The sequence below is a fragment of the Centrocercus urophasianus genome, unplaced genomic scaffold (genome assembly GCF_019232065.1).
Source record: "Centrocercus urophasianus isolate 14NV4802_14NV808 unplaced genomic scaffold, USGS_Curo_1.0 seq_15, whole genome shotgun sequence".
Taxonomy (NCBI): domain Eukaryota; kingdom Metazoa; phylum Chordata; class Aves; order Galliformes; family Phasianidae; genus Centrocercus; species Centrocercus urophasianus.
In genome coordinates this window covers 43,679,105-43,701,201 of record NW_024884697.1, presented here as the reverse complement: position 1 = coordinate 43,701,201, position 22,097 = coordinate 43,679,105, and the positions used below count along the sequence as shown (strand labels likewise).

At 44.1% G+C, this 22,097-nt stretch overlaps 1 protein-coding gene and 1 non-coding gene across 2 annotated transcripts in view; one reads left to right on the top strand and one right to left on the bottom strand.

Annotated features, from left to right (window-relative positions):
• Window positions 1–22,097, top strand: part of LTA4H (leukotriene A4 hydrolase) — a 56,636-nt gene that overhangs the window by 23,934 nt on the left and 10,605 nt on the right. Inside the window, exons 3-5 of the mRNA XM_042815889.1 lie at window positions 18,491–19,096; window positions 19,642–19,772; window positions 21,429–21,549. Coding sequence (XP_042671823.1) covers window positions 18,491–19,096; window positions 19,642–19,772; window positions 21,429–21,549 — 858 coding nt within the window. The remainder of the gene's footprint in view (window positions 1–18,490; window positions 19,097–19,641; window positions 19,773–21,428; window positions 21,550–22,097) is intronic.
• Window positions 18,574–18,645, bottom strand: TRNAD-GUC. The gene has a single exon. It is a non-coding gene; the product is annotated as a tRNA-Asp (tRNA).

Sequence of the window (22,097 nt, the reverse complement as noted above, 5' to 3'; positions counted from 1 at the left end):
GGTGGCTAAAAGGCATTTGAGGTGCTGAGGAAGCAGCAGCACCTGCACCCATGAGTGTGGGTAAGAACTGCTCGAGGTGTCCCAGCAGATGTTCAAAGATGGGGCAGCACACCAATAGAGGGATTTATTTAGCCCATCACATTAGTGAAGGGCACTGGTCTCTGCAAGTGTTACAATTTTAGCTTGTGATTTTCTGTTAAAATCTTTGTGTCTTCAATCTTTTATTTCAACTTTTTCTTTTCCAGACATATACTCTGATACTGACAAAGGAGAGTGAATTATTCCATAGCAGGAGCCAATAATGAACAAATTGATCAACATTTCTTTCAGAGATGAGGAAATGGGAGATGGGCGAGCAAGTGCTAAATATCTAATTAACCAAATTAATTAGCAAGATAAACTTTGGGGAATGCTTTATGTCTTATATTACTATGCAATTAAATATCAGTATGATATTATGGCGTTACATTAAGTTCCACTTAATTTCCTGTAAGCTCTCATGCTGAAAGCGCAGGTGAAAGCTGATCCCATTGATCTCTTTTGCTCTCCTCAGGTTAGCTATGCGAGCTTCTTCTGGACTTGCACTCTCTGAGGTAGCGATTTGCTCCTGTAAATGGCATCACTGAGGCAACTTCACGTTTTCCTGCCGCCTCCTGGGGCACATTTAGGATGCCATCCTAGCAAAAGTAGGCTGTGGATGGCTCGTGGCGCGATGCTAATTTTTTTTGTTGTCCTTTTCTTTTGGTGTTGCTAAAAGCCATGATGATGACTAATATTTTCCCCAGTGCATGAGCGAGTCACTTTTTAAAGTGGTTAAAAAACACAGATTGATGTGGTGTGTGTTTGTGTGAAATTAGTTCTGCAGGTTTAAACAGCATCATTTTGCTGCTGTGTATCAGTCTTCAATCACTAATGCTGCATACATCTAAGGACCGTATCTTACAGTTTCATTCAAGAGTAACTTGCCATGAAGAATAAATGAAGGCAATCAGTAAGTTTGGGCAATCTGGGGAGGTTAAACTGACACGAATTGCAATGCTGGGCTGTAATTAAATTTGTTCTTAAATGCTTGTGGATTTTATGAAAATCTCATCTGTTCGTTAGTTACTGCAGCACTGAAGTATTAATGTTTCACATTCCTGCCGTTAAAGGAAACTTCATGGGGTTTCATTCTGGTCTCAAGCTCCACAAGGTTTGTCGTCCTCCTTCAGCTCTCTGTTTCTGTAGTTTCTATGCTCCACCATCAGCACCAGAACAGAGCTGAACAGAGAGCTATGGCAAAGATATGCTGAGGCCATGTCAGCTCCTACTTGCTGACACTAATTTGTAATTTTCATGAATGCCATGATCAAATAAATTTAGAAAAACACAATCCAGATTGCTGGGGCAGAGAAACACTGAACACAGGGCTGCTAACATCCTGTTACTGGCCCTGAGCCACTGCCAGCTGCAACGTTTTTATGCTGGAGAGATGAAATTGCTGCTCCTGAATGCACTCAAATATTTAAACAACCAATGCAATATAAAGCTGAGGATATAAGGACATTAGAAATAAAACAGACATTTGGCAATAAATCTTGTTGAAAGGGCAACAGCTTAATGAATCCTATGTAACTTTTAGCAGAGCTTAGACCTAATGCTGACCTCTGCCAGTACATTTGTGTGTGGATTCGGTAGCAATCCTGACAGTTTGGGTCTTGGTTCTTCTTTCTCCCATCTGTTACTGACACAGGACACATCTGACATGACTGTTCCTCTCCATATGAGACCTGCCAAATAATCCTCTTTTATTTTCATGAGTAATAGCTACTAATAAATTGCATTTACAGTACATTGCACCTTCTCTTGAAAACACGAAGCACTTCATGAATACAAGGAACTGAGCTTTTAATACTTCTGAGAGGTGGTGTATTATTCTACTTATTCAGAACTACAGAAGTAGCAGAGAAAGTGTCACATTCGATGTAGTGGCTGAAAGAGAAAGGCAGAGCCTGGAGGAGCCCGCTATTCCTTTGGGTGCCTTTGTCACAATAACACCCAGCAGCAACACGAGAAAACTGCACGCGCCATGAAAAGGGCAGTCACACGGCATGGAGTCGGTAGCATTACCTATGAATGCTAACCCGTTTCAGATTCAAAGAATTGTTATGAAACCTGTTCACGTGAAGTGTTCCTGTGGGGCGCTTTCAGTCAGATTCAACCTGCTAAACAGAGGGAAAGAGTGCTAACTCACATTAAGGGCAAGGTCACAGCCGCACTATTATTAGCAAATGTGGCAAACAACCGGGCTATCTGCAGTTCAACCAGAGGGATGCCGACAACGGCAGACTTCAGACCTGCCACCTGTGTGCCCCAGCAACCTCCCGCTGACTCGGTGCTCCTTAAGGCAGCCAAGAGCTCCTCGCACAAAGGCACTTTATGGCACCGCCGTGCTCAATGGGCCCCCTCTTCTGCGCTGAGAGGGCGGAGGGAGCGCGGCTGATACGAGCCGGGTCTGTGCCTTCTCAGCGCCTTGTGACGGGAACTGCAGCAATATGTTGCCTAGTAATGATCTTTCTAGGGACTCAAAAAGCTTTATACATTTTTAATGCTCCAAATTCATTTTCTGATAGCCTTAATACGGGTTTATGATTTCAGTCGGTGAAACAATAGCTGGTGTATATTCCCAGTAATTCCGGTCCTGCTACATTTTTTTGGTGTCATTTATGGTACTATCTTAGTTTTGTCCAAGACCTCTTTTTTAACAAGAGCTGCAATAACAGTGTTACTGGTTTCAGCTCAGCAGGCTGGGTAAGGGCAGGATGGGGCTTCAGGGCTCACACAAATTGGTTTTAGAGTGGGTTTAGCTCCCTGAGCTCTCTGTGGGTCTGCTCCTCCTTTACACTGGGCAAGCACAGGATAAGGATCAGGCTGTCAGCATTCATAACTTCTCTTCCCAAGGATTCGTGCAGCAGACTGCGACACAGGCAGTGAATATATCCATTCTACTTGGCTTCCAGGCATTCATTTCCTGTAACATAATTTTTAAGGAGTCTCTGGCAATTCAGTGGAAAGAGACTTTTTTTTTTTCTATCTAATCTCTCTTAAAGACCTATAGCCACTTTTAATTACCACAGTTTAATTTTTAAAGACAAAAAGTCTAGCAGACTTGCTGAGCTGCTTAAGTGTCTCGTTAATCACCCCTGGTTAGCACAGCTGCTATGTGAGACACAGACTCAATGAAGGAGAGGACAGCAGAAGCAGCAAGCACACATCTACCTACCTGTGTCCCTTTATGGCATGTTTGTACCTGTACCTGCTTTTTTTGCCCTTTTAATCCATTTTCAATTGCATCACAGGCATGTTTGTACCACTAGGTCTGCATGACTGAGACTTCCATTGCTCTACTGGTGGCATGCCAGGACTTGAGGTCACCACCACAGCCAGGCAGTGGTTGTGCTGCTGGGGACATCCATCCTGGTCATGGGGCTGACCCAGCCATCTCCTGTTCCCAATGGGAAGCAGTACAGGGGGGAAAGTCAGCGAGGTTGGAAACTGTGCCAGAACTCAGGGCAAGAGGAAGCAGAGGGAAAAATGGCTTCATTCTCACAGCAGTTAGCTGTGTGATGCAGTCAAGGACATTAGGAAAGTTCACACTTGGTGCTGCACATCCACAGCAGTGCAGGTTTGCTGCTGCCTCCCACAACAATCCAATGTGTGCCCAGCTGCTTTCACCTACGAACATCCTCTGATCACCGGGGATGAAACACACACCGTTCCACAAGGAGGGGCAGGGTGAACATCTTTACATAAGTGGGGAAGTACTCATGGAGAGTTGCTGTCTGGTGGATTCTGCTGCCTGAAGGGAGCTGCAGAGCACAGAGAGCACGTACGGGGGTTCCCTGTCTGCAGTGCTCTTCCCAGGCTTTAAGCACCTTCCTTTCTCTGTAAGAAAACTTTACAGAGGGAAATTTCTGTATGCTTCAGGCAGTAGTTCACTTCTACCAGGGCTTCCTGAGTAGTTCATGACTCACAGTTGTTTACCTGGCGTGCGTAAATAAGCGTGTGTCACTTGGGTCGTGTCTGGATGGAGAGAACAAAATAAATAACAGTATGATGTCTCAGGCAGCTTTTCCTCTGCAAGACACAATGAGGCTGTTTACTGCTGGATCACTGTTTTCTGTGAACTCTGTTGTAAAATCTCCTACTGCCACCATCAGGACATCAAAATACAAAATACTTTTTTATACAGAGAGCAGCATCCAAGCCAAATGAATCAGTGCATCCAATAAAAACATGGCCAGAGTATAAATCTTTGGGATGTACACAACAACATGTGCTGATTTGGAAAATATAATTGTTTGTTTCTCCAGAGAGGCATCCATAAGGAAAAGTAGGGATTTTTTTTTCTGTTACTTGTGCAATAGCTATGTAGTAGATAAACAGTCCAAACAAAATAACCAGCATTGCACATATCTACAAATGTGAATTAAGGGACATCTAATAATAACACAGTGAGGATGCTAGGAATATTTTTGCACATACTTCAGTACAAGATTTATGGCTGACTTCTTTTCTTATAGACACCTACTATCTTTCTGAATTCTCAGTCATCTTTTTTGTGTAACCAGAGAAATATATTCTTAAAACACTCTTTCTGCCATTGTAGTTTGCAAATGCAGTCACAGTTTCCTGTGAAATACTCAACTACTTAATACTAAATACATCCATCCAGAACTGTGATATGTACATGGCATCACTTGGCTGCCATCAGGAAGACTTGGTTATGGCTGGACTGGGCAGGGTATTGGCACATGGAAGTGATATCCTTCTAATGGGATTTATGTCAGCAGAGAATTTGATCTTTTCTAGATAGCTTTGTAGCAGCACTGTGTAGCCCAAGTAAATAATTACCAGTACCAGTAGAGCTCTATCTACTGTTATTGTTGCTCAGACTCAGCACTCAGCTGTCATTACCATGGCTAAGGTGCCCAGAACATATATGTGAACATATATTTTAAGGCACACTAATGCTAACTAGGTATTTACTGTTACCTACTGTGTGCATACCTGCGTCCACTGCTCCGTGACATGATATATGATCTAAGGAATCGATTGCAACTTTTCTGTTTTTAAACAAAACAAAACAAAAAGTGTAACAAAGCACTGAAGAATTTGTAAGAACTTCTGTCACTGTGAATCAAGAGGGCTTAATCTTTGCAGCAAGTTGTTATGGTACATGTTTGTCCCTTGCCAGTTTTATGTTAGAGAACTTCCCGTAATTCCCAGCAATTGATCTAGAAGTGGAAAGCAATGGGAAGCAGCAGCTTCACAGCCTTCATAAAGTAACTGATTCAGATGGAGAATCGAGGCATGATATCAGCTAGGTAAACATTACTGCAAACCACTAAGGTCTGGCCAACTGCTAGGAGGAGGAGGATGCACAGCTGATGACCTTCCTCTGAAAATAACTCATGTCCCGGGCATGCATTTATAGGCTTTCAAGAAAAATGCCTTCAATTGTCTGAGTTTCCATGGAGGTCTGTGGGGGGAAATGTGGTCCTTCAGGACAGGCTCTAAAGCATTTACCATACCATTTTACATAGAGCTAGCAGCTCAGATTACATCCAGATGGGGAAATGGCGTGGCTGTGTAATTCCTTCAGCTGAGTCTCCCAACTGCCTGCCTGCGCTCTGCTGGCTGGAACGTACGACTGGCTTAATTGCATTGCCGTATTGCCACTTACTTGTACTTGAAATAGCCACATTCTGTTAAGTAAGTAGAAGCAGGAGGGATAGATTTGTGTGAGGTGGAACTAGGAAGGCCCGGTAGCATCTCACGTTTGAATTATTGGGCATCTGAGGACGTATGAACTCTAGCAGATGATCTTCCTCTAGTTGAGTAGAAATGGTTCAGAATGGTCTCCTCCATGATGCCTAAAGAGATCAAAGTGTCACAGCCTTCACTTCAGTTGGGGAACAAGTAGTTACTTATTTTCAATTACTGAGCATTATTTCTTCCGGGCATAGTAGCAGGGTTATGTGTAGCGTTTTGTTATCTCCCTGTTTGTGACTAGTCTCTGAGAGTGATGTGTTCATGTCTGATGAAAAGCCAGACATACTTGCCTGCCCATACCAGCACACTGATCATAAAAGCATAGAATATCCTGAATTGGAAGGGACCTGTGAGGATAATCAAGTCAAACTCATGGCTCCACACAGGACCACCCAAAAGTCAGACCACATGTCTGAGCATGTTGTCCAGATACTTCCTGAACTCCATAAAGTTTGGTGCCATGCCATTTCCCTGTTCCACTGCCCAACCATCCTCTCAGTGAAGAGCCTTTTCATGATATCCAACCTGATCACCTGTTGTTAGCCTTTCAACAAAGAGCTAGAACCCAGTTAGAAAGCTGTGTTCCCCACACAACAAAGTAACAGAGCCATAAGAGGGTACTTGTGACCCTCTAGGGATGCTCTGTGCGGGAAATATACCCCAGTAATCAAAACAGTGGGAGTCCTGCTCTCAGTACTGGGGTCACACTGAGCATTGCAGAAAGCCTCATTATGGCTATTCTCTGCATTAAGAACAATTCAGAGCAATCTGAAACAAAATCCAAGTGGGAACAACCACATTTTGCCTTCTGCTTTCCAGAACCAGAGGCAAAAAATGATTCCTTCAGGAATTAATGCACTGGATATGTTGATGGCTCCCTCTGCTCTCTTTCTGCATTTCTGCTGTGTTTGTATACTGTATTACAATTACATACAAATGAGTTATAGGGACAGATTCCATTCCTGAATATTTAAATAGTCAGACTGGGGTGCTATGTCTTGTTGAACAGATATGAGATTCTCTTTGTTTCCATACAAAGGCATTGAAAGGGAGTGGAGAAATGCAAAGGAGAATGTGGAAAGATGAGGAAAAACCCACCTGGAAAGGGCAAAGGGAAATGGAGAGCACTCCATACACAAGCCTACTTGGCTCATGAATTTAACATGTGTGTAATGTTTCTTACAAGAAATCATGTGAGCAATTTAAACTAGCCCCTAGGCAAGCCTAATATGAACAAGCTGCTCTGAGACAAGCTACAAATTGCAGGGCTTAATAAAAAAGATAGGCCAGAATGAGCAAAGCAGAGGATAGCACAGGATTGGGAAAGGACTAAAAATAATACCATAACATGAAACAAAGTCTCCATAAGCAGGTCTTAATAATATGTTATATCAAGTTAGTAGAGACTGAAAATGAGACATTGGATAAAAACCCTGCAGTTTGGTGTGTAAGCTGCATAAGCTATCCTGATACTCATTTCGTACCCGTGGAGAGTGACAGAGTTCTGTTAGCTCTGTTATACCACTGCTGTCTTGCACTGTGTCCCTGCCATTAGGTGTCACCAGTCCACAGCAGTAGATTCCTGAGGAAATAACTCCTGAAGGTCTGCTCTAATATTGCAAATGTGGTATTTCTTTCTGAAACATTCTTTGGCAACTACAAAAGCATCTTCCTGGGTAGCAGAATAAGCTATTGCACCAGAAAGAAATAGTTTCTTTACAAGGAGAGTGATTAGGCCCTGGAACGGGCTGCCCAGGGAGGTTGTGGATGCCCCGTCCTTGGACGTGTTCAAGGCCAGGTTGGACGGGGTCCTGGGCAACCTGATCTGAATGTGTGTGTTTGGTGGCCCTGCTAGGCAGGGGGGTTGGAACTACATGATCCTTGAGGTCCCTTCCAACCTGGGTGATTCTGTGATTCTGTGTGATTCTGTGAAATAGTCTTGGATGAGACTGGGCAGAGCCCATAGTTTTGATTTAGTGGCTCATAAGACTGAGGTTCAGCTACTGGGAACATTCAGCTGCAACACATTAAGGGCCTGGCATTTGAGGTGCCTCAATGGCCCTGCTCCTTGGTTCATCCTTCATTCGTGGCTGGGACTAAACCTTTACTAGTGTCCCTACTGGGCAACCAGCCAGCACATGGTATGGTTTGGCTCCATGTTGCTCACATATGTCTGACAGGCCAGAGTTAGTCCACCTGCAGGCTCACAGAGCCCAAAGTGAAAATGGGACTAGCACTACTAGCTTTGGTTTGTGGCTAAAATGCAGCTATAATTATGCTCTCTCTTCTCTGTGTGATATACAACAATGCTGTGTGACTTCCCCATAAGGAGAGACTATGCTATAGAGAATAATTAAACACTTAGTAACAGATCAGTTTTGGGACAAGCAAAACAGATTTTGGAAACTACAGCAATATTTGTTAACTGGTCCCCATTCTGGGGCTGGCCAGTAATTTGCCCCAAAACAACACTTTATTCAGAATTTTTCACCATGAATACGAAACAGTGGCTGAAACATCCACACCATCTGCATCAGACCAGCACAAGCCCAGTTTCTAACAAAACCTTCAGCAAGCCCTGCACACTGCTGGCTCATAGCTGGTTTTTGGCTGTGCGAGACCCTGCACCCAGCTCAGCAAGCTAAAGGCCAGCCCACAGGGGGAACATCCAGGTTGATCCAACACCTTCAAAACACCAGGATTCACAGGAAATCTGTGGTAGAAGCCACCTTGTAGCTGGTGTTTGCTTTGGGACACAGACAAGCAGCTGAAGACAGAACATGAGTCACAATGTGGCGTTAAAAATATTAACCCTCTTTGCTGATGGTGCACCCTCTGTCACGCTAACTGCGGCCACGATGGCCTGAGGCCATGCCATCAGCTTCCTCTTCCTGGTGCTAGGAGTGCTGTGCTGGTCTGGCCAAGTGTGAGATCCCCATGGCAGCAGTCTTATCCTGCCTACCACCTGCCTCCCACCACAGATGGAAGCTGAAGTGACCTCTGTCCTCTTGGCATCTTCTTGTTTCTTCAATGAATTGTATCAAAACAAGCTGCAGAGGCCCTACAATTTGTATAGTTGGTACGCCCTTGAGTAGTCAGGCAGGGAAATGGGCTGCCCAGGGAGGTGGTTGAATCACTGTCCCTGGAGGTGTTCAAGAAATATGTAGGTACAGTACAAAGGGATATGTTTTAACAAGATTATATTGGCGGTAGGTGGACAGTTGGAGTGGATGATCTTGGAGGTCTTTTCCAACCTTGGTGATTCTAAGATTCTATGACAAAGGCTTTGTAGTCAAAATTGGCACACCAAGACAAAGGGAAAAGAATCTGCCACCTTGCGAAAATTTGGAAATGAGGCACAAATGACAAGTCCCACTGGGAGCCTGGGGCTGAGCATGGATGTGAATACCATTCTCCAGTATAGTCAGAACTAAGATGAGCCTTGCTCTGAGCACCACCAGTCTCTTCTAGCCACCGATGAGTCCTGTCAAGTCCTCCAGGGTTTGCAGCCTGCCAGGGGCTGCTCTGGGGATATAGCTGACTAAGGGCAACCAGGAGCAAACCTTGCCAAGGGCCTCAGCATCTATTCCCTGTTTAAAGAGAACAGGGCAAGAAAGATGAAGTGTGGGGCAATTTTTCCACCTAGTGTATTGACACAGGTTATAGAAATTTGAAGTTTGTAGATGTCAGGAGTTGGTAGTTGCATCCACTTGCAAACGTTTTAAAAGTGCTGTTAGATCAGTCTTAGACTCTTTTGAGTCTGTTTATACTCTGTTTATACTCCCAGTGCCCACAGCATCCTGTGACAATGAGTTTCATAGTCCTCTTGGCTGCATCTGATTCATACACATGTAATTGCATGAAAAAAAAATGCTTTTTGTTGTTTGTTTGGTTGGGGTTTTTTTTGCTTGCCTGCTTGCCAAAGATTTCATTGGGTTCTTCCTCGTTCTCATTTTATGAGGAGTGATAAATAACCATTCCCAGTTCATCTTCCCAGACCACTTGTGACTTTATAGACATCTATATTAAAAAATGTTTAAAAATGCATTCCCTGAGCTTTTATCGATGTCCTCATGTAAACCTACAACCTGTTTCATATTACTTAAGTTGAAACCTGCCATGGCTGTTCTCCAGATTCATATTTTAGCAACAAAAGTAAATATGTCCAGCCAAGCCTCGTGCATTGTCTTATGTATTTGTCTCTCAGTACTGCTCCCTCCTTTTTACTGCTTAGTAGGAAATATTTATTCAAAAGAAAACCTGGATGAATACTCCCCTCACCAGCCTCTCTCAGGTTCTCAGAGTATCTGTGGACGGGGATTTGAGCCAGAGAATTGCCAGCTCTGAGATTTGTTGCCTTGGAATAGGTGCAGGGCAAAATTATATATTAAATGGCAAGCTGAAATGAATGCTTGCTGTATCTGCTGAATTTTGAGAGCAAGGCAGTGTGAAGGACATTTGCAGGATTTCTTTTTTGATGACACATGTTTTGGGCCCCAGAGGAAATAGAGACGACTCAGTACCTCTGTGCTCGCTTGTTTGCCCATTTCTAGAGTGTATTTTGTGGATGTTTAGCCTCCCTCTGGCAACCCACACGCTGGTGTAAAACTTAGCTTGCTGGCTAATGGAAGCAGGAAGGGGAAAGGTACTGGGCTCAGGAGATGGGGTGAACGCTGCATTCTTACCGCATCCAAAATCCTTCAGTGCTGACTGTTTCCTCCCCTGGATTGCAGAAGGTATGGGTGCAGGAAAGTCTATCTATCTGCTAGCCTTGACACTTCCCAGATCTCTTGGCCCCCTCAAAGGTACAGAAGGGACACCAGCCCCCTTGGCCACTCTGGTGTGCCTGAAACCAGATCCTGACACACAGATGGGCTGCCTGGGACTTCAGCCAGAGACGTGCAGAAGTCAGGAACATACAAGACAAATGTATCTGAGTATGTCTTCTGAAGAGGCCTCTCAAATTTATTATTTCCCCTTAGCGAGGCCATCTGAGCCAAATGACAGGAGCTTCTGCCAAAAGGAGCCATCTATCCTTTTTCTTCAGTCCAAACCATGCAGTGCCTGCCCAAGCATCCTGGTGAGGGCAGGAATTCCACCAGTTACAAGCAGTATTTCCTAACATGCCTGAGGGCTTTCCTGCCATTCCATGCTTTTCTGGTACAGCCAAAATTTTCAGCTCTAATCTCTTGAGTTTTCTTGAACCTTTTTCTCTGCTAAAGATGGTCCCAGACAAATCAGTAAAGACCTTCCTTTTGGTCATGTGCTGAGGACAGCAAATAATCTGTCAGCCTTCAGCCATGTGAACTTAACCAGCCTGAGGCAGTAATGATGCAGCACAAGGTTTTCCCTTGAGTGAGGGACGTGTCCCACCTATGTTGGCAGGGAAGCCAAAAGGGAGAGGGTGAAAAGTCTGCAGTTCATAGCCCCGAATAGCTCTGCACAAACATTCTCTTTCTTCTGAAGAAGCCCTTTCTTCTGGGTTCATGGCCTTTCCCCAGGAAGTCTTACTTCACAGGGTTGGAGCTATTACTGTACTACAGGTATCTTAGTGGACCAATCTTGCTTTGCTGAGGTTATGAATGGTGGGCCAACACTTCTGCTAGGGGCACCACAGCTATGGAAAGCTGGATGGATGATGTGCTCCATGGGGTTTTAGAGAAGAGACTGCCACACGAAGAGCAGACTTAATCATGCTGCATGTTATGCAATAAGCTGGGGAACAGACAGGAAACACTTCTGCCATGAAAAAACAACTGTGAGGAAAACATGGAAGTTGCTGCTGGCATTGTGAAATTATGTGACCATGTCTGTGGTCATTGCCTCCAGCTGTTTTTAGGTTTGGGGCATCCCCATTCCAGACAAAGAGAGAAGTTTGCTGGCACATCTATTTATGGAGTCTATGATAAGAATGTTGTGCAGGCTATGGTGGTGTGCCTGCCATGAAGCTGAGAGGTCAGAGGAGAAGGAATAGCAAAAATGCCTAATGAAGAGCATTGAGGAGAGCATTTCATCATGGCTAAGTAAATGAACTGTGAGACTCGTTAACCAACAGCCTCAATAAGGAGAGGCAAAAGCACACCTGGGTTTGAGAAATACGTAGAATAACAAAGTATGAATAAAGTGATTGCTGTAGGAAGAAACATCTTTGAAGTACTTCACAGAGAAGCAATGCAAAACTCACCATTCAGTGATTGTGAAGAAAGACTTTCTCCTTGTCTCTTTTGACTAATCTTCAGTTTCTTTTTCTCTCTCTTTTTTATTTTTCCCTTCTATAACAAAGTATCACATAATGAAATCTCTTTCACTGTTTACTGTGGAAACTACAGACATAACCCAATACGGAAATAACTCAATTTTCACAGCTTGGCCTCTAGAAATTGAAGCCAATGTTGCTGCCAGGCAAAGCCTAACACAAGGGTCACAGGAACAAATTCTGATTAAAAAAAAAAAAAAAAAGTGTAATTCTTCAGTGCCATACAGAAAGTCTTTGAAATTCAGAGGAACTCATTACACCACGTAAGCAAGTATAGTAATATAAACATTGCTCTGACGCAACGTCTAAGTCTTCAGATCACACTCAAAGTCTACACATAAGAGGGGACAGAAGCATAAAATCAAATGGTTTATAAACATTTCCACTACTTGGTGCTGTGTTAATAGGAGAATTCTGCAGAAAATCTGAATGCAGTAAACTAGGCAGAAGAAGTAAGCTAGCCTTCTGCAACCTTGTAAATATATGAGGTACAGAGAGATACTGTCACACTGACCAGGAAGGAGGAAGTACGTGATTACATTTTCCTTCCAAAACCCTAATGGTGGCTTTTGGTATTTAGTAAATATTTCTTCTCTGCTCTACTTTTGAGTAAAGGCACCTCTGGAAGAGATGGAAAGACTTCTGTTTTTTGCCAAAGCCTTTGGGTAATATGGTATTTTCTTGCACAATTACTTAGTTTCTGTTTATGTTCACCCTCTGGTTTGCATTTCTGCTCTGAAATTGGATGTAAGGGATAATTACATCTAGATAATTACATGCAAAAGGATTGCGCATCTTACAGAGGAATCAAAAAGGCTCACAGAAGCAAATTCAGGTAAAAAGAAAAAGGATGGGCAGCAAATCCAACCTAGCAATCTAGAGTTGTAAACTATTGGCCTGACAATAAACTCCAGGGCCTAGTAACTGCGTGTTACACTGAAGCCATTGCTTCACACGGAAGCAGGAGGAGATTGATGTATTTCTGTGCATGTGGGTGGGAGCCAGCATCAGATCCAGGCACAATTAAACATCGCTCTTACCCCTAAAACAACACCGTGAGTTTATCCAGAGGTCAGTTTGTATTGATGGCCAGGGAAAAGGTCACTTAAAGCTGAATCCTATAAAAACAGACATGAAACCACCTCTTGGAAACCTCCAGATGCTAAATAACAGAAATAAAAGCCCCTTTTGTGCTTATGGAGTTTATTCTGCATGAGGATAGCATCCAGGTTCTGTTCAAGCAAAACACGAACGTGCTTTGTGTTAAATATCTGTACCATCCCTTTTGTTTCAGTGGTGATTCTCCAATATTTAAGATTTAGCATGAGTTTGTTTCCTTGGTATCTCAAACCACAGAAAGGGCCCAAACACTCAGAAGCAGATGCTTTAAAAGAAATAATATGGAAGGATTATGAAGCCAATAATAGCTGTAGATACCTAGAAAACACAGGCAATTTCTTTGCATCCTACCATCTGTCTGTGCATTAACTTAAGCTATGTGTGCACTACAATTCTCAGATGGAGAAGGTTGCTGTAACCACCATTGGTAAGTGTGAATAACATGGATACAAAGAGGAAGTGTTGCCATCCACGAGATTTCAAAACCTTTTTCAAGGAAAACGTTTGAAAAGCAAACAACAAAATGCTGAGCAGGCTCAAATTAAGAAAAGATAACTGCATTGCATGGATTTTTGTTGGAAACTGTTAGCGGCACAATGGCACACTGATGTCAAACTGTACACAGCTAAATAACAGCCTCTGGAGAGGAAAATAAACTTCTCACCTTGAGCAGGTAAAAGTGAATTGTGTATTGAAATGCAAATAAAAGCTCTCTAAATTACAGTTTTAATGTTAGTTACTTCATAGTATATACCAAAATTTGGGTTAATGTCTTCAAATATGCATCATGATTTTTGGATGCTTAAGTTCTGAAGTAACTGAGACACTCTATGATACCTTAAGCAGAGTATCCAAAAGCTCAAGCTCCTCATCCTGGTGGTGTCAGCTGTGCACATGTCTAGAAACATGGAAGGTTTTAAAAGACTGTGCAGAAGTATTTAACAATCAGATAAGAAGTAGGAAGTGAAAAAATTACAAAACAGATTCCTTCTGTATGAAAGGAAGGATGAGGGAAATTATGTTTAACAGACCATCTGAAATGTGGAAATACAGCTGTATGAAATGTTTGAAGTCTCCTGTGGTGACAACAGGACTGAGAAACACTCTTTCTCAGAAAAAAAAAATAATCCAGCAGAAGTAAAATAGGTCTTCTAGGCCTTCTGAAGCTGCTCAAAAATAAATAAAGGATAAACTATTAATAAAACGTTGTTTAAAATATTTCCCACCTGTCTCAGGCTCCATTATTATCCATGTAGAAAAAGCATAAAGTTCCCTGCAAATCATTACGCTTGAATAGTGATAACTCAATACGTTAAGAGCTAATGGAGAAACAGCAGACAATTAATTTATCCATATTATAAGCTAACATAGAAAGAGGCCAAGCTAGTCTGAAGGAGTCTGGAGGAGTCATAAAACTTCAGTATGCGTTGGGATTGAATGCCTGATGCTGGCCTGGGTGGCTTTTGATTGGTGGGTATGGGAGCACTGCACCTGGCTTCCATTAGTGTTGCTGTGCTGATCTGAACAGGGCTGCAGCAACATGCACCACCTGGAGATCCAGACCTGGAAAACAGACACGAAAGGGTTCAATCATTCACTCCTCAGCAGCACGTTGTGCTTGCAGGCCCCACATCACGCTCTGGGGGAGATGGCTGCTCCTGGAGGCTGGGGACGCCCTGCTGCCACTGTCTCCAATGGTGGAGATTATTATTTTATGCCAGTGCCTCGAAGCTTGCTGGGGACACAGATGAATGAGTCCAAGAAAGTCCTTAACCAGGGTTGAGAAATCCTGTGTCTGGAGAACACTGATAGACAAGTCCTGGGCAAGGGTTGCAAAATCCTTTGTCTGAGGGACACAGATGGACAAGGCCAGGGGCAACGAAAGAGAGATAAACTGCAGATTAATGGCTGGGAAGCAGTCTTCTGTGCGGGCTTATCTTGAGGGAGATAGCCCTCTCAGGGGGTACTGCACATTACTCTTACCCAGTGCTCAGGAATGCCGCATTGGAAGAAGAAGAAGGATAAAAAGGGGACCTACAACCATGAGATTAGGTTTTCTGGCAACAAATTCCTCATGAAGAAGAAGGGGTTTTCTGACATGGGAAGCCTTGCAACCTGCCTCTCTCCCTGCTGGAATTGCTCTGTGCTGCACCATCTTCCCGCCTGGGGCTGGCCATGCTATTGTTGCTCTTCCCCAAAAAGTTTCTGACAACAGATTCTTCGCAACATGATGCCTGCATGCTGAAGAAGCAGAACAAAGCTGTCTGCCATCAGGTCTCTCACTACAGAATGCCTGCATGCTGACGGACTCTCCTGGGCCTGCTACCTGAGTCCTGCTGCTTTCTCCTGGTCTCACCCTGCGGCTTCTTCCTGCTACTTGCTCGCTGCCCAAGGCTGGTCATGCTGCTGCTGCTCTCCCCCTGCACTTTTGCCTCAGACCATTGGGATGGCATGCAATGGGACTGCTGCTGGATCTTGGTGGTGACTATCCCCACTTTATGCAATTCTTGCTTCTTTCCTATTTTTTCCATCGCCCTCCTTTCCTTCCCCATCTCCCTGATTAAGATTTGTAATAAACTGGTTGGACCAACATTTGAACTGTTGCTTCTTAATCTTAATTAGAGCGAGACAAATGGGTGCAGCCCCACAGTCCCATGTGAGGCAAGCAGAGATGGTGGCAGTGCCCGTAGACCAGCTGTTGTCCTTATGCAGATGTTTTCCCAGGAGCAGATCCAGGGCTAGCCCCATCATAGGGCTGGTGGGGGGCAGACAGGGCTCTTTGTGCTCAAGGAGGCTGCAGAGCCCATTAGACTTTGAAAATACTGAATTTTACAGCCTCAGATAAACCCTTTTGATGCACATCTTATGATACTAGGAGAGGGTGGAATGCCCTTCAAATATGTCTGTTGTTCTGCATTCACTACAGAAAAAACTCCTGCATTTCATGGCATTTTTGTCATCCCTTCTGCCTTTGTGATTATCAACCATTTTTTGAATCAAAAGAAATAAAAGCCAAATAATTTTATCAAAAACAGCAAGCTATTATTTCAGGGTTACTTGTTTCTTGCTTTAAATATGCTCACATAAGAAGAAATACAGAACAACCACAGCTCTGACCATTGCAAAATTCGGAAGTTTTGGTAACAACAGACAAACCTTTCCTGACTGACACCCACACAACACAGTACAACGGCATCCAATGTGGTGCATGTCTTCCTGGGTCTGTTCTTTCTGTCAGTCCTGCAGAGCATTTATAGCAATGATTTTTTTATTCTGCTTTAACCGATCTCCCTTTATTGATTAGGTTCTTTCTGAGTGACAAAGCAATTAGCATGTTTTTGGCAGCTCATTATGTTTATGTGTCTCTTAGAACAATTAATTGCCAGAACTTATTTTCAACTTGGCTTAAAACATGAACGTATTACTCTCATTTTCAAGTTTAAAAGGTCCCTTGGAGAAACCAACAACATAAAACTCCCTAGTTCTCATGAACCCGTGTTTTCTCATTCCTAAATTGGAGAGGTGTGGATTTGAAGGATGGACTGTTCGATGGATTAGGAATTGGCTGGCTCGACGCAGCCAAAGGGTTGTTCTGTGCCAGGGCAGGGGCCAGTCACAAGCGGTGTCCCTCAGGGAGCAGTCTTGGGACCAGTGCTCTTCAGCATCTTCATCAGTGACACAGACGATAGCATGGAGTGCACCCTCAGCGAGTTTGCAGTTGACACCAACTTGAGCGATGCAGTCGATACATCAGAAGGAAGGGAAGCCATCCAGAGGGACCTAGACAGGCTGGAGAAATGGGCCCATGGAAACCTAATGAGGTTCAATAAGGCCAAGTGCAGGGTGCTGCACTTGGGTCTGGACAATCCCAGGTTTTTTTTTACTTACTGGGGGAAGATCTCCTTGAGAGCAGCCCTGTGGAGAAGGACTTGGGGGTCCTGGTGGATGAGAAGCTGGACATGAGCCAGCAGTGTGCACTGAATGTTTGGTAAGGTGAAAATGAGCCAGCCTTGTAAAATCCTTCACGGCGCCCTTCCTTTTACCTTTGCCCATGCTTCAAGGAGGCTGGTTCTCTAGGACTGTAGAAGCTGCACTTGTACAGCAGCTTGTCTATTGTGTAGCTCTGCATGTGCCCTGCATAATGTGAACACAGGAACCCTGACTAAGCAGGTCTGGAAGTGCTTGCAAGATTTTTTTATGCCTGCAAAGCATTGTCAGCATATTTCTGTTTGTAAGGAGTTGCTCTTCTAATCCATTATCGCTTTATGACAGCTGAAATTGCCTGACTTGATGCCAACATATATAAGCTACTAAATGCTTCTTAGATCTTATTTTATGGTCCATTCTCAGCTTTGAAATAAACAGATAAGCACTTTCTTTCAGCTTCCAATGGCATGTGTGCAGATTTTGAGAAAGGGAAGAGGGCATGGAAGAATATTTAGACATTGCAAAACAGAGATCAGTTTTTGTTCCTTCTGCAATACACGCAAGCAATAGGCCTGCTGAGATCCCCTTCTTCTGCTGGGCTGATCTCAGTCGGTCTACTTGGATGCTCTAGAGCAGGTTTGTGCGAAGCTCCTGTGTGCTTGGAGAAGATGCTTGCCTCTTCATTGCATGTTGCTTGCACTGTCCTCTCAAGGCTGCACCTAGCTGAGGCTGTGAGGTGCTCCAGGTGCCCCATGGCCTTCCCCTTGCTGTGCACCACAGTTTGGGGGTTATGCTCTGCAGCCTGCATTTCACACCCGTGGGTTCTGCAATGTCCTGCCAGGAGCAATCACCTTGCATTGCCAAACCTTGTGTCAGAACTAATCTTCAGTCTTACCACATTTATGTCCAAAAAGCAGACTCACTGTTCATGTGCAATAGGTTAATAAGCAGTGCTTCTCCTGAGCATGTGATTATTTATCTCACGTTTGCACAAGCCTGGGTGCTTGGTGGTTTCCCACAAATCAAGCACACCAAACAGCACTGCCTATCTATGCTGTACCCGTACACAAAACTTGCACAGTTAGTAATTTTTCAAGTCCATCCTCTTTACTATTAATTAGTCATTTACATACAACTATAACACCGCTGATTCAATATTTGTATGCATTCTCAGGGGAAGGGCTTTCACCTGCAAAAGCTGTTTGAGCTGTTTAAGTACAAAAGTACACTCCCGCACACTAGTTCAGATAAGTAGCTGAGCAGGCTGTACCTCAAATCAGGCAGTCCATCCAGTCCTGACAGAAGTGGACAAAGAAGACTGGAATAATTTTCTTCTGTACATATCTGTTTCCTAAAATTGGGGTACTGTTCCAGGAGGCTTTTATTTCTTCAGCAGCCACAGCCTTGATTTCACAAAGAGTTACTTTTTACATCGAAGGGGAAAAAAAATTACGTACCTCCCCGTCGGGGAATCGAACCCCGGTCTCCCGCGTGACAGGCGGGGATACTTACCACTATACTAACGAGGAACTGTACGGAAGCGATTCTCGTAGCTACCGCTACATCCCTTCCCCGTATGCTGTGCTCTGCTTCCATTGGTTCGGTTACGTTTCCACACTCGCCTTGCCTTCTCCCCCTTTTCCCGCGATGCGCTATGGGAATTGTAGTTCTCCGAGCGCGCTGCCGAAGACCAATCCAACCGACCGCAAAACCACGCTTCCCAGAGCCCCGCGCGCCGCCCTGCTCCTGCCCTCGGTGGGCGGGGCGGTGACGGTGACGGCGGCATGGCCCGCGACTGCCGCTCGGGGCGCAGAGCGCGTGCGAGCGATGGCGGCTTCGGATCCGAGTTCCTTCGCGTCGCCCTCCTGCTGCCTCACGCGCCACCTCCACCTGCGCTGCCGCGTGGACTTCGGCGCGCACGCGCTGCGGGGCACGGCGGCTTTCACCGCGCGCGCCGAGCGGGACGCGCTGCGTTGCCTGGTAACGGCGGGCGGGCGAGAGGGAGCGACCACCGCCGCGCTGCGGGCGGGCCCAGCGTGGGGGTGCGGGGTCAGCTCGGAGCGCCGCGGCTCTTCCGTTTCTTAGCCCCGGCCGCCGCCTCGCCGCTCTGCCTGCTCTTCCCTTCGTGTCGTCCCCGAGGGGACGCGGTGTTTTCACCTTAAAATGGCGAAGGAGTGGGAATAAGCTATTAGAACGCTGCGCTTACGGCTCTTTCCTTTGCCAGTTATTTTCGCAGAGTATGCAATTAAAAGTGCGAGCCTCGTGAGCTTTATATAAGGTAAACAAAGCCAGGTTTGGGTCTCCTGGGATTTGTATGCTTGGTTTCCTTGCAGACTCCCCTTCCAGCCTTTAACCTCAGCACTGCTGTCCTCAGATTTCAGTTCCCAGCGCTCAGCGTGCTTGCTTTGCCTCCCTATTTCTGCCTGAGAAATGTAAATGCTTCCCTCTTCAGGCAGACTCGTGTTTAAGGTACAAAGGTACGAGGAAGGCCGTGCCAGTCCTTAACGCTACTCAGTTCCTTCCAGGTTTTGGATACAAAAGACCTCCAGATATTTAAAGTGACTGCAAACGGACAGGATGCAAAATTTGCTTTTGGGGAAAAGCACAGCTTCAAGGGGACCCCCCTGGAAATCACGCTCCCCTTCGAGATGAGAAGGTATGCCCTGTGCCTGCTCTTTCAAATGCTTTCCAAAGCATGCTGCATAAGCTGCTTTTCTGCTTGTGGAGTCTTTGGGTAAAGCTTGCAAAGGGACGTGTCGAAGTGGTGAGTTTCATTGCTGTGTGATCTCGTAGGTGAGTTTCATATTTGGCCTTCAGTAGAAAGGCAAACGTTCAGGAGTCTGTACCAACATCCAGGGTTTCAAATGACTGGATGGTGGAGTGTTTTAATGCTTCTCCTCTGCAGGAGTCCACCTTGCTCAGCTGTCTGCACTCTGGATGAGTTGCTGCAGGATGAAGCCTGCGGAAATACAGACTGTTTTCCTTTCCTTTATGCAAAGACTGACCCCATATTGCCTAAAAACTGCAGGTTACACCTGGGATTAGATACCAACATGTTCTCAAATATCAAAATCTTTATTGTGTTATCTAGCCCAAGTACAATGAAGAGAGGGGCTTGTAACTGTAATCTACTTCTTCTGAGTAGCATGAAATAAAAAACCATTGCCAAATTGATACATTTTTGGCTGTTTGCTGTGTTGTTAATACTCTGTACCATCTCACCTGCTAGAGCCCAAAGCTGTGAGTTATGGAGAGGTCCTTTCGTTTGAATTAAATTGTCCAGGAAATTGAATACGAAACAATAAGAAACAAAATGCTTCCTGTCTCTATGAACTCATCTTTAATCTGTAGGATTGTGGAAGAAAAAGGAATGTAGTAAGGCATCTGTCCCTTCTGGGGAAATGCTTGTGAATGAATGTCAAACTGAAAGAATTAAGTCCTTGAATAAATAGGTGACAGTGGAGATACAGAGAGTTGTTTCTTTTGTTTGGCTTCGATCTGGTTTTTTTCACTGTAGCAACAATAAAGTCACAAATAGAGACTAATCTTTCTTGTAAGCATTTATAATCTCATGTTAGACATAGTCTTCCTTGGAAATCAAAATAAAGCGATGATAGGAAGGTGAAGAATTACAACTGAAAGGCTGACTGTTCAGTGAGCATGTGTGCCTTATGATAGTACAGATTGCTTTTTCTTTTGCTCTCAGATACGTACTTTGGAATGTTAGTTATAAATTAGATATGTGTACCTGGTCAGTTTATCTGGTGTTCAACAGCACTGATTACCTGGATTTTGTGCTGAGATATGTTTGGTTTGTTAATTCCCAGGAGCAGTTTGTATAGCCTGTAACTTTCAGGTAACAGATGCAAGTACTTCTCTGTGCAGAAATTACTGATTATAACAATTTTCTTCTTAAGGGTTGCATTTGAAGAATGTTCAAATCCTTCATTATTATGGTGTGTATGTTCTTATACAGGCCTTCTATGCTTTTTTGTTTACTTATTGCATTGAGGTTTTTTATATTTACATAGTTTTGGGGAAACTACAAACTTAGCTGGTTTAAGGAGTCAAAAGAAGTCGCCTTCATTCTCCATGAACTGTAGAAAAGGAGAATGGAAGCATCGTGTGGTGTTAAAATTGAAATAAAACAAATGACTTTCACTGTCATAATTAAAAAAGGGAAGTTGTTTGTTCTTACTGTTCTCAGTGCTTCTGAGACAGTATGACAGACTGTTTTCCTGAAAGCTTTGTAGAGGAATTTCAGAAGCGATTGCAAGTCATGTCAAAACTGACAGTGTTCTTTACTGTACAGGGGACAAGAAGCAATTATTGAAATCTCCTTTGAAAGCTCTCCAAAGTCTTCAGCTCTCCAGTGGTTTACTCCAGAGCAAACTTCCGGAAAGAAACACCCATTTCTCTTCAGCCAGTGCCAGGTTGATGTTTCTTAGTTGTTTGTTATGTATTCCTGTAATTCCCTCAGTTTCTGAGCAGGGGAATAGGTCTAATAGGGGAAAGTACAGCAGCCTATAACTGCGTGTGTCAAAGGCTGTAAACAAAAACACTGCAGTCAGCATATTGCTGGGAGTTTATTATATGTTTGCAATTTACTAAGTCCAGAACTGATTTATTCCCTCCAGCATTCTTGTTGAAAAACATCTAGTTACAGAATGGTAGGGTTGGAAGGGGCCCCTGGATGTCAGCTGGTCCAAGCCTGCTGTGCAAACAGGAACATTTAGAATGGGTTTCTCAGTTCTTTGCAACCAACACATGTGGTTCTGATGTCTTACCTACCATTATTTCCTAAAAAAATCCTTAATTATGAAAACTACCATAGGCTACAAATCACCAGGTATTGGTTTGTGGTTAATTCTCTGCAGAAGATGTACAGATTTCTAATATAATACATTAATTTGATTTATTTCCAGTCCTTTGAGCAGGGGAAAATAGTTACATTTTAGCTGATTTTATTTTTTTTTTTTTT